This window comes from Anomaloglossus baeobatrachus, chromosome 6 (genome assembly GCF_048569485.1).
Source record: "Anomaloglossus baeobatrachus isolate aAnoBae1 chromosome 6, aAnoBae1.hap1, whole genome shotgun sequence".
In the NCBI taxonomy this organism is placed as follows: domain Eukaryota; kingdom Metazoa; phylum Chordata; class Amphibia; order Anura; family Aromobatidae; genus Anomaloglossus; species Anomaloglossus baeobatrachus.
Genome location: NC_134358.1, coordinates 301,792,166 through 301,805,351, shown reverse-complemented (window position 1 = coordinate 301,805,351; position 13,186 = coordinate 301,792,166). Strand labels below are relative to the sequence as shown.

The 13,186-nt window shown below is 43.6% G+C and overlaps 1 protein-coding gene across 1 annotated transcript in view; it reads left to right on the top strand.

Moving 5' to 3' along the window:
• Nucleotides 1-13,186, top strand: part of LOC142243222 (dynein axonemal heavy chain 5-like) — a 638,472-nt gene that overhangs the window by 104,476 nt on the left and 520,810 nt on the right. The window contains exons 21-22 of the mRNA XM_075314893.1: nucleotides 3,120-3,271; nucleotides 7,138-7,345. Of these exons, the coding sequence (XP_075171008.1) occupies nucleotides 3,120-3,271; nucleotides 7,138-7,345 (360 nt within the window). The remainder of the gene's footprint in view (nucleotides 1-3,119; nucleotides 3,272-7,137; nucleotides 7,346-13,186) is intronic.

Here is a 13,186-nt window from a genome sequence, read left to right as displayed (position 1 = left end):
CCAGTGGCAGCGGGAGCAGCGTGAGAGTTGAAAAGCACGACCTAAAAGGATAAAAGGCGTGGGTGGATCTCCGTTCCACCCACGCCTGTTAGCTGCATGTCTTCTCTTTAGATAAGCTGACATGTGGGGAAAAATGTGGGCTCAGTACATGAGCTCACATAAAAGGGAGGGATGCGACCTAGGATGTAAAGATTTGTCCTAAGTCGTTAATTCATTAAGTGATATGCACTTCTTAACCACTTAAGTGGCATGTTCCTCCACCAGAGATGTTTCTCTTGTCAGGAACTCTAGCACTTTTTTTGTGTAATTGTAAATTATTATGAATTTACTGGACTGACATCGCCAAGCCTCATCCTGCCACCAATGCAATATTTCAAGGTGTTTAACTTTGATATTGTCTCTGAAACAGTGCAGCAAAAATCATCTCTTTAGTTTTTGCAGACGAGTGATTTCAGTCTGCAAAAAAAGTGGGCAGTAAAGCAATTACACCTAAAGGAGTTGTCCCATAAGCAGATGTATCACCTATTCATGAGACTGTGTCAGGAGCATGTATCTTGCTCATGTTACCTCTGGGAGATGTGAGATCAGAGGTCTCAATGGTTAATTGATCACAGGTCCTTTGTGGAGCCTACTTGACTTTTAACTTGGTGTGGATTTACTTTCATTTGATGCTGAAGGGATTAAGGACCCTTTGGCAGCTGAGATTACTCATACCTTTAATCACAGCTGAAGTATCTTATCACTTCATTCCTCTATATTTACCCAATCCTGGCTTTACTCCACACTGGTTATAGTTTTTCCATACTGACCACTTTGAAGGAGCCTGTCTCTGGAGAAGCTGAGGTGTATGTTTCTGTTGCATCTGAAAAATTTCTTGCTGGTGTAGTTGAGGAATGCTTTTTGTTGTCTCTCCCCACCCATTTATCTTACCTTCCTCCTGTTGTTTTATTGCAGTAGTGAGACTAGTCTCGCTGGCCTTCTCACCAGTCAAAGTAAGTTCATGGCCAGCAAAGGCTTAGGCACATGACTGCACATCTGGGAAAGGATCCATCTAGGCTCATTAGGGAGTGTAGGGATCAGACTGAGGTGAGTGTTAGGAGGTTAACCCACTTCCTTCTCTCTATTGACAGGGCCTTCCATTTTACTTCTTCCCTGGATTTTCCTTTTGTGTTGCGCCGCTCGCCAGGTGTCCTCTTGCACCCAGCACCCGACAGATTGATGATAAATGTTATGGATTTAGCTGCTGCGATCCTCATCATTCCCAGGAATGAGTTTTGGGAGGGAGCAAAGTCCCTTGTGTTACTGAAGCAGAGTGAGCATGTGCAACCATCACCTCTTTAGACTGTGACTAGAGCAATGTTTGCATTTGCTTACTAATGTTTTACTCACCCAGTGAATTTTGGGACCCCTGTTCTCATGTTTGGGTTTGAATCACCAACAATCCTATCATCTATCAATTGATTGTCCCATAAATGCTTCTTATGGGATAACCAATTTAAAGGAGTTGGTCACTTTACCTTTGTTAAGGCCATGTCTCACTAAGCGACATCGCTAGTGACATCGCTGCTGAGTCACGGTTTTTGTGACGCAACAGCAATCTTGCTAGTGATGCCGCTGTATGTGACATCCAGCAACGACTTGGCCCCTGCTGTGAGGTTGCCGGTCGTTGCTGAATGTCCTGGACCATTTTTTGGTCATTGCTCTCCCGCTGTGAAGCATACATCGCTGTGTTTGAGAGTGAGAGAGCAACGATCTGAATGTGCAGGGAGCCGGGTTCTGTGGACGCTGGTAACCAAGGTACACATTGGGTAACCAAACAAAGCGCTTTGCTTGGTTACCCGATATTTACCTTGGTTACCAGTGTCCACAGCTTCTAGAAGCCGGCTCCCTGCACACGTAGCCAAGGTACACATCGGGTAACTATAAGCAAAGCGCTTTGCTTAGTAACCCGATGTGTACTATGGTTACCAAGCACAGCGTCGTTACATGGGTCGCTGGTGGCTGGTGGCTGATCTCTGATCACTTTGGAGATCTGCCTGTTTGACAGCTCACCAGCGACCATGTTGCGACGCTCCAGCGATCCCTGCCAGGTCAGATCGCTGGTGGGATCGCTGGAGCGTCGCTAAGTGTGATGGTACCTTTAGGAAAGGTCTTGGGGACAAACATTGCAAAAGCAGAAGAACCTTCAAAGTGCCGTCTGCTTGTTTGTCTAGGAGGATGTGACCAGAACTATCCATTTGCCTCTGTGAACTTAATAACACAATGCATGGAAAAGTTGTTTATCAAATGGAGGATGTTAGTTACATTTTCCTCCAGCTGACGTTTTGAGAACATTAGAACTGTAAAGAAGACTGCACCAACAATCTGATAGCACCTCACAAAGAAGAACCACCATGCTTTAGTGGCATAACTCGCAGCTCGTGGGGGCCTGGAGATAAAAATCTCCAACAGGGTATCCAACTATCAAGGATCTTTTATAGTATGTCTTTTCATTTGGGCCAAAGTGCCATAAATTTATATTCATAACACATGTTAGAAAATTACATAACAAAAAATGGCCAACCTCTCTAAGGATTGATGAGAAGAGAGACCAATTGTGTCCACGACTTCTCTGAAGAATAAAAGTAATAGTGCCCTTCTACAGTTCTTGACTGTCTTCTATTTCACAGTTATTACAGTGAAACATACCTTTGGACAACAAGAATGTAAATATTTACAATGTGAACAAGTGGATATGGTTGCCGAAAATCTTTTGTATTCAGATGTGTTGTATGCATTTTTTGGTGCAAATAATGTACAGCAAACACAGCCTGCCCTACATCAGGCTTCAGAAAGTCTGCTCCTTGGTCCCTGGAGTTTAATGTCAGATAATTATTTATTAATTTGTATTTGTACTTAAGAGAATTGCTTCCCATCATTTGTGGCACTTACAACTTTCTCCGCAGCTTGGACAAAACATTCAAGAAGTTGTATAAATATGTTTTAAGGCAGAATGTTTGGTCTTTTGTAGTTTATTTTGGTACCCTACGCAACAGGGTACTCCTCTACTCTAACCGTCCCTTCTATGTGAGTACATTTTTAGTGCAAACATGACACTTGTTTGTTTCTTCATATTGAAGGCTTCAAGATATGCTGATGGACTATCAGTCATTTACTAATAGAATTCCAGCTCTGCTCAGACCTCTTATGACTCCTTTTATTAGTCAGATTGAAGACGTCCTATCACCAGGCCTAACACAGCTTTCTTGGACCTCTCTGAATATTGACAAATGTAAGTACGGTATATGAAAACTATCTTTACAGTGATCCCTCAAGTTACAAAATAAATTGATTTCAAAATAACCTTTGTAACTTGGAAACCTAATTATTATAAATTATAATATGGAAAACAAGTATCATAATTGGTTTTGAAAGGCCCAAAGTTATATTTCAAAATAAGAAAAAAAAATAAGATTAAAGGTAAATTTCTTCAACATCTTTTTCATGTGAAAATATCTGCTGCCGATTTGTAGGACTGAATTGCTGGGTGTCTGCATAGACATAGCCTATTAAAAATAACTAGCTAATTCGCATAAAACAAGTTTCATCATAAATGTAAAAGAGAGAACTTACTAGGAGCTGTAAATCACTTTTTGTGTTGAGGACAGGAGCTATTTGGGTTCCCGTAGAATATACACATTGTACAAGAAAAATAAAATGGAGCAGCGCTCACCTGTCATCCAAAGGAGCAGAATATCCTGGCATCGCTCAGAGCAATACAGCATGTTTACTATAAAGAGACAAAACGCAGCATGCTACGATTATATTCTCATGCTTCGTCATGACACGTAAATCGGATGAGACTCAAGTCTATGGGTGCATGGAAATCATCAGATTGCACTCAGATGACATTTGTGGACTAAAGCCCGCTTTACACGCTACGATTCTGCATACGATATCGTATGCGATCGTAACCGCCCCCATCATATGTGCGGCACGTTCAATTTGTTGAATGTACCGCACAAACGATTAACCCCCGTCACACGCACTTACCCGTCCATAGGACCTTGATGTGGGCGGCGAACGTCCACTTCCTGGAGTGGGAGGGACGTTCTGCGTCACCTCGACGTCACGCGGCAGCCGGTCAATCGAAGCGGAGGGGCGGAGATGAGTAAGACGTAAATATCCCGCCCACCTCCTTCCTTCCGCCTTGCTGGCCGGGAGCCGCAGGACGCAGGTAAGATCTGTGCATCGTTCCCAGGGTGTCACACACTGTGATGTGTGCTACCCCGGGTACGATGAACAACCTGTCGATCAATTTCTGAGAAATGAACGGCGTGCGTGCGACGAACGTTTTACCGTTCAATCGTAATCACACGGAGCTGTTACACACTACAATGTACCTTATGATGCCGGATGTGCGTCACTTACGACGTGACCCCGCCGACACATCGTAAGATATATTGTAGTGTGTAAAGCGGGCATTACAGAATGGAGAAAATGAAGAAATTTTGTTCCCCATCTTCTCCTAAGTATGCTCTGATTCTCGCATCTGAGAGAATAGGATCACACTATGAGGACACTCTGATCAAACTCTGATCCAAGATTGATCAGAGTGTTTGCATAATTGTCACAATTCTCTCAGATGAAAGTATCTACATCCGTCTGACACTAGCTCAACAAACAAATCAGTGCTTTGCATTTTTAAGCAGAAACTTTTAAGGTGGTTCTTTCACAACTTAGCAGATTTCTGCAAGTGGCCAATAGTGTGTATGTTTTCAAATGATAATTGTTTTAAGGGTTAATACAAGTATACACATGTGGTCAAAATTGTTGGTACCCCTCATTTAATGAAAGAAAACCCCTCAATGGTTACAGAAATAACTTGAATCTGACAAAAGAAATAAAAAATCTATGAAACTGAGCAAATAAAAGTCAGACATTGCTTTTCAACCATGCTTCCACAGAATTTAAAAAAAAAAAATAAAATAAAAATAAAACTTATGAAATAGGCATGGACAGAAATGATGGTACCCCTGAAAATAATGTGACAAAAGGGATATGTTAAGTCAAGATGTGTGAACTAATTAGAATCAGAGGTGTCTACAATCTTGTAATCAGTCAGTGGGCCTGTACATAGGGCTACAGATACTCACTGTGCTGTTTGGTGACATGGTGTGTACCACACTCAACATGGACCAGAGGAAGCAAAGGAAAGAGTTGTCTCAGGAGATTAGATAGAAAATTATAGAGAAGCATGTTAAAGGTAAAGATTATAAGACCATCTTCAAGCAGCTTGATGTTCCTGTGCACATATTATTCAGAAATGTAAGATCCATGGGACTGCAGCCAACCTCCCTGAATGTGGCCTCAGGAGGAAAATTGATGACAAATCAAAGAGGCGGATAATACGAATGGTAACAAAAGAGCTCAGAAAAACTTCTAAAGAGATTAAAGGTGAACTTCAAGCTCAAGGAACATGAGTGTCAGATCCCACCATCCATTGTTGTTTGAGCCAAAGTGGGCTTCATGGGAGACAACAAAGGAGGACACCATTGTTGAAAAAAATCATAAAGCCAGACTGGAATTTGCCAAACTACATGTTGACAAGCCACAAAGCTTCTCGGAGAATGTCCCATGGACAGATGAGACCAAAATAGAACTTTTTGGCAAGGCACATCAGCTTTATGTTCAGAATCGAAAAAAATGAAGCATATCAAGAAAATAACACTGTCCCTGCTGTGAAACATGGAGGAGACTGTTATGTTCTGGTGCTGCTTTGCTGTATCTTACACAGGGTGTCTTGAAGCTGTGCTGGGTACAATATATCTCAAGACTATTAAGGGATTCTAGAGAGAAATGTGTTGCCCAGTGTCAGAAAGCTTGGTCTCAGTCGCAGGTCATGGGTCTTGCAACAGGATAATGACCCAAAACACAGCTAAAACACCCAATAATGGCTAAAAGGAAAACATTGGACTATTCTGAAGTGGCCTTCTATGAGCCTTGACCTAAATCCTAAAGAGCATCTTTGGAAAGAGCTTAAACATTCCATCTAGAAAAGGCACCCTTCAAACACGAGACAACTGGAGCAGTTTGCTCTTGAGGAGTGTGCAAAATACCTGTCGAGAGGTGCAGAAGTCTCATTGACAGTTACAGGAATCGTTTGATTGCATTGATTACCTCAATAGGTTGTCAACAAAATATTGAGGAGGAGGAGGAGGAGGAGGAGGGTGCCATCATTTCTTTCCAGGCCTATTTCATGAGTTTTATTTTTTTAAAAAATTTGTGTGGAAGCAGAAAAGCAATTTCTGACTTTCATTTGTGCATTTTCATACATTTTGTATTTATTATTACTTTTGTCAAAGCAAGTTATTTCTGTGACCATTGTGGGTTTTTCCTTCATTAAATGAAGGGTACCAACAATTGTGACCACGTGTGTATATGCGATAGGTGGGTTATTTTTTTTTTTTTTGGAGGCCTTCAAGTGTATATTTAGCAATTGTTCTAAAGTGAATCCTTTTGTGGTTACTGTTAAGAATTAGGATACTGGCTTTTCTGGGTGTGAAATGTTTTATTCTTCATACTCGTGTAGATGTGTTAGTATCATACAGGGGTATTCTCTGCAGTGACAAAATCATATTCACCTCGCTGTTCCCTATTAATTTACAATGCCTTCCAGGATTGTGATCATTGAACTCTGCTCCGCTGTTAATATAGAAGCAGCTGCTTGATCTTAACTCTACCGCTAAACTATTCCTATGGTAATTCAGCCAGTACATCTACATGTGTTTCCCAAGTCAAGCACCCCCCATCGCAATAAGAAGGAAGATAGAGACAGCTTTATTTCTGCCACTAAAACATTTATAGGCGCTGATGTTTTCTTTCATAGTTTTTTTTTATTTTTATGGATTTTCTTATGAGTACATAAGTGTAAAGGAGAAATCTTAAAAAATAATAATAACACCAATATACAAAATGTTTAGTTATTCTAGGGGGATTTAAGTATTGGAGATACAAGTTTTGTCACACCTTGGCTCTGGAGCTTGATGTTATCTTTTTGGTTGCCCTGAAATAAAACATTTGTTTTATTGGTAAAATATAATATGTGCAATATTTTATCACTTAATCAAATATTAATCAATTTGCTTAATATTCCAGTCATAGCCAATGTCTACAGCTCCCTAAGAGAGGTGGAACAGATTTGTAAGGAAGCCTCTGACATCCTGGAGTGCCGAATTGAGAAGTTACTGCTGGACATTGCTGACACTTTGTTAGTGGATTTACCTGAAGAAGATACCATCACCGTTCCCGCTTTCTTGGAAAGAACAGAGAAGGTCATTGCTTCTGCTGCAGAGACATTGTCCATGTAAGATTACTTTTAGTAGATATATAAAGTAATAGGAGATCTGTTTAGTGAATACATTGTGAACTATTTATATTTGTTAAATGTCACACCTGTGTGACAGATGCTAAAGTAAGAGATACATCACAATCTTTCATTACCAATTTGGCCTTATTTGCATGAATTTAACAGATAAGACACTTAAAGATCACTGTCAAAGGCATAGGTGGATTATAATGAGGGCAATCTGGGTTGCCATTGCAACCCAGGGCCTGAAGCTCTTCAGGGCCTACGGCCAGATTGCCCATAATATAATGTTGCCATCGGGAGCGCAGATCTCCGGGCAGGGAGCTTTCCTGGACCTCTGCTGCCAGCAATACAGAGCTGCAGCATAGCTCCCAAAGGAGCTCCTCTCATCTCTTCTGTGAAGTGCCAGTACAATTACATCATCAGCCAGCTTCTGCACTATGACGTTGTAGCGCCCCACGGGGTCTCAGGGTTTACTCGTCACCGGGCCAGTGGTTTTGTGGCATTGCTGTGACTGGCCTGACCCAGCTCCGTGGCCCCATCGGCTACATGTAAAAGGCAAACAGGTGCAAGGTGTCCGGTGTAAAGGGGGATGGAAGGAGGGTAAAAGGTCCCTGGAAAGCGTTTCACCGGTTGTAATGGTGACTGGGATCTCAGCCTCCTCCGCCGCAAACCCTTCCTGCGATTTTTCCTCTTCCAGGACTGGTGTTGCATGGAAATGGGGGATGCTTTGCAGGCCCACCCGTGGTGTGCGGCCAGGGATTAGCCGCCGCTGCGAGATGTTGCTCTCCTCCGGGGCTGATGTTAACGCAGCCCAGATAGTCCAGCTCCCCACAAGTGGAGCGAGCCCAGGGGAGGATGAGGACGATGGGGACGGCTGACGGCACCGAAGCGTAGGACACCGGTGCCGGCAATGACAAGGACGATACCAGGGCTCCGTTCTTAAAGGTCCCCGGAGGTGCCACTTTACGCCGCCATGGATGGACTCCAGCGAGTCCTGGGTGAATCAGAGACAATCACCGGTGTCTGTGGAAATGTGTGAGACCTTCCTCTTTAGGCCGGAGCCACATGGGGATCTACTGCTATCCTAGCATGACACTCTGCTCACGCTGGCAGCACAGCAGGAGCTGAGTGTTCATGCGAGTGTCACTGCGACTGAGCTCCAATCATGCAATCGGACCTCAGCTGCGGGGGGGCGTGCCGGCTCTGAGGAGGGGAGAGAGGGTTTTATCTCCCTCTCTGCTCAGTTGCAGCTATTGCCATTCTCGGAAGGAGTAAGGAAGTATATGGACTCTGCACAATAAGGCCGAAGGACTTCGTACACTCCGAAGATTTTTGTGGCGTCGGATGATAGGTGAGCTGAAAACCACTTCACTATTGCCATTCTCGCCCTGCACTCGCGGTACACCGGTGTACTATGAGTGCAGTGCGATTTTTCTCTCGCCTCATAGACTTGCGAGAGAAACAAGACTTGCATTACAATCGCCGCATGCTGCGATTGTTTTCTCTGTCCGATTAGGGCTGAGAAAATAATCGCTCATGGGTGCTGGCACATAGGGTAATATTGGTCCGGGTGGAATGCGATAAAACATCACATTCCACTCGCTCCGATTTTCATGCCGTGTGGCTTAGGCCTTACACTGACTTCTGGCTTCCCGTGACATGAAGCAACTTGGGACTCCGCTGTCCATGTTAAGTGTCCCATCCCGTATGCAGGTGACGCAGGTCCTTGCCGTGGGGCCTGGCTGTAAACCCGACCCCGGATCCTATATGACACTGTGCTCCCGGAAAGTCGGTGGTGGGTTATGGGACATGAAATTCCCAATCTCTGCAGATTTGTTTGTCCATGAAGGTGTCCCCATCTGAGGGTTCTGCACCCCGACTGCACTGGCATTGTGGAAGCGGTTAAGCTCCCCCACAGCTGCCATGTCTCCTCTGTGTCACCATCTCCACTGGTCGCCTCCGTCTCTCACCCTCATCCAGTCTGACCGGTCATAGCTATAGAAGCTCTGTGAAGCACTCTCTATAGTAGCCGTGGTACTACAAGTCCCATGATGTTCTGGCACTTTCTCCTCCTTCATCGAGATAGCTCCTAAGCACACATCCTGGGTGGTCCCCCTGAGGGGAGTTGAGTGTAGCACTCCACCCAGGGGACCTGTTGTTCCTTCGCGGTCTCAGACTGTTCTAACTAGAATCTGTTTCTGTGTTTCTTCCTCACTCAGAGCCCCCACACTTGGGATGACTCTTAGTAGCTGTTGACCTGGCAACCTGGATTTCCCCAGATTGCCTGGCTTCCTGTACAAGTGGTGACTCATAGCTAGATGTTTTGTGTAAGGCTACTTTCACACATCCGGTTTGAGCACTGCGGCTCAATCCGGCTGTGAAACCTATGCAATGGATGCGGCGAAAACACTGCATCCTTTGCATACGTTTTTACATGCGGCCCGTCCGTTTTTTTCCGGTTGCGGCACACTACTGAGCATGCGCAGTGGAAGAAACCGCATGCGGCGGCCGGATGCAGTTTTTGACGCATCGCGCCGCATCCGGCGTCCATAGGCATGCATTGAAAAATGCGCCACAGCGGCCGGATGCGGCGCGATGCGATTTTTTTTTTTTTTTTTGCCGGACCAAAAACGTGCCAGGGAACGTTCCATCCGGCCGCCGCATCGGCTAAATCTGCCGCATGCGGCAAAAAACGGACGGAACGCAAGCCCATGCGGCACAATGCGGCGCCAATGCAAGTCAATGCTGGAAACAACTAAACCGGCGGGAAAAAAAGCGGTTTCTTTTTTTCAGCAGAGCGCCGGATTGTGCCGCACTGCTAGAACCTAGAATATAAGACATATTTTCATTTGTTTCACACTTTTTTTAATTAGGTATTTCATTCCATTCCACATGTGTTAATTCATAGTTTTGATGCCTTCAATGTAAACTTACAATTTTTAGACTCATGAAAATAACGAAAACTTTCTGAATGAGATGTATCCAAACCTTTGGTCTGTAATGTGTATATGTATGTGTATATGTATGTGTGTATATGTATGTGTGTATATGTATGTGTGTGTGTGTATATATATATATATAAATATAATATAATATAATATGTAAAATCATGCACACACAGTCATGGCCACGGGTGTTGGCACCCTTGCAGTTGGTCCAGAATACAAAGTATTTCCCTCAGAAAATGAATAGACCCCCTACACTGCCTTTCTCCATACCAGACCCTCTACACCACCCATCTTTATAATATCTCTCCCTCACTGCCCCATGTATAGTGTTCCCCCCCACACACGGCCCCTCTGTTAATATACTTCCATACATTGCCCCTGTGTATAATATCCCCACACACTGCCCGTGTGTATAATATCTTTCCCACACACACGGCTCATCTGTATAATATCCCCCCACACATACTGCTTCTTTGTATACTATCCTCCACACACACTGTCCTCTGTATAATATCCCACACACACACTGCTCCTCTGTATAACATCCCATACATACTGCCCCTCTGTATAATATACCCCATAGACACTGCCTCTATAATATCCCTCACATATTTTATCCCTCTTTATATATATATATATATATATATATATATATATATATATATATATATATATATATATATATAGGCTCCCACACACATTGCCCCTCTGTATATCATGCCACACCCACTACCACTCTGTATACTTTACGCCCCCCACACACACACTGCCCAGAAACAGATAACTTTAAAAAAAATTAACCCCCTCATTGAGAATGAATGGAGCAGATATGCACATGCTCAACCTTTGCTCCGTTCATTCTTGGGCCGTTGGGGGTCCCATCTGGAAATTAAAAAAACTTGGCTCAACCAATTTAACAGAAACCTGTCACCTGATTTATGCTCCTCAAACTGTGGGCAGCACGAATTAGATGCTAGCTGTGCGATTGCAGACAGGTATATTTTTACTGTTAATCAGGTTAGAATATCTAGCTGGAGACAATAGGGAGAGATACTACTTCAGCGCTGCCCCCAACTGTGCTTTGGATAGAGTAAATCAGATGACAAGTTCCCTTTCATAAGGTGGCTTTACACACTGCAACATCGCAAACGATATCGCTGTAACGTCACCGGTTTTGTGACGTAATAGTGACCTCCCCAGCAATATTGCAGTGTGTGAAACACATCAGCGACCTGGCCCCTGCTGTGAAGTTGCTGATCGCTACAAATCGTTCAGGACCATTCTTTGGTCCTTTTGTTTCCCGCTGTGCAGCATGATTGCTAGAAAGTCTGTGTGTAAAGGGGACTTAAATGTGCAGGCAGCAGGAGCCGGCTTCTGCAGACACTGGTAACCACGGTAAACATCAGGTAACCAAGAAGCCCTGTCCTTGGTTACCCGATATTTACCTTCGTTACCAGCCTCCGCCGCTCTCACACTGCCAGTGCCGGCTCCTGCTCCTTGCACGTGTAGCAGAGTACACATTGGGTAATTAACCCGATGTGTACTGTAGCTAGGAGAGCAGGGAGCCAGCGCTAAGCAGTGTGCGCTGCTCCCTGCTCTCTGCTACCCGATATTTACCTTAGTTACCAAGCGCAGCATCGCTTCAGTGCGTCGCTGCTGGCTGGGGGCTGGTCACTGGTTGCTGGTGACAGCTCACCAGCAACCCGTGTAGCGATGCTCCAGTGATCCCTGCCAGGTCAGGTTGCTGGTGGGATCGCTGGAGCGTCTGACTGTGTGACCTCTCACAAGCAACCTCCTAGCAACTTACCAGCGATCCCTATCAGGTTGTATCGTTGTTGGGATCGCTGGTAAGTTGTTTAGTGTGACGGTACCTTTAGACATGGCCATCGCTTTATCAAAGGTGACTGATGCTCTTTCAGATTACAGGGGTTGTCCAAGCTTGAGGCACAAGACTGTGCCTCGGTGACGGCTGGCTCTCTCAGTAACGGCAGGCTTGTAAATCCTTGCACTGTAATAATTCTCTGGTTCTGGAAGAAGGCAATCAGGTGACCACATGTATGTGATTTGCATACTTCTGAACATATTTGGTTAGATATATCTGGCCTCACTTAATTCACTTGTACTGATCAAGGCAATGGATGTATTGTCGAAACATGACCGTATCTATGAAAACCACATGCTTGCAGTCATGCGGCCGCCACTGGCCCCAGAGAATCCTGACAGCATGCACTCTGTGAGCTCTGAGAATTCACAAATTTAATTGTGTGTACTCATACTGTATATAGGGGGCTGTGTATGGGCCAATACAGCATATAGGTTTGGTGTCATCATACTTAATTTCTGCTCAATGTTTTGTGATACAATAAATGTTAACCTAAAATAATTTTAATAATTAACATGTTAATAATAATATTGAGCAGTATTAATTTCAGCTTATTGAATTGGCCCTCCACAACAGTCATGGTCTCTGATATGGCCCCTCGGAAACATTAATTGCCCACCCCTGCTCTATTATGAATAGCAATGTTATATTTAGTGCTGTAGTGCCATGGTGTCCCTTGCAATGAACAAATATATTAAATTGTAAAAAAAAACAAACAACCCTTAAAAATCAAAAAATAAAGAACATTGGTTTTTTTTATACCAATAAATACATATATTGATGTAAAAAAATTAAAAAGTACATATATTTGTTATTGTCGTGTCTGGAACAACCTGATTTATAAAACTGTCCCACTATTTAACCCCTTCAATAAACACTCTAAAAAAAATATATATATATATAAAGTGGCAAAAAAACCTAATACTTTGTCATCATACCACCCAAAATAGTGGAATAAAATGCGATCAAAAGTTGCATGTAAATAAAAATTGTGTCTCTGGAAAC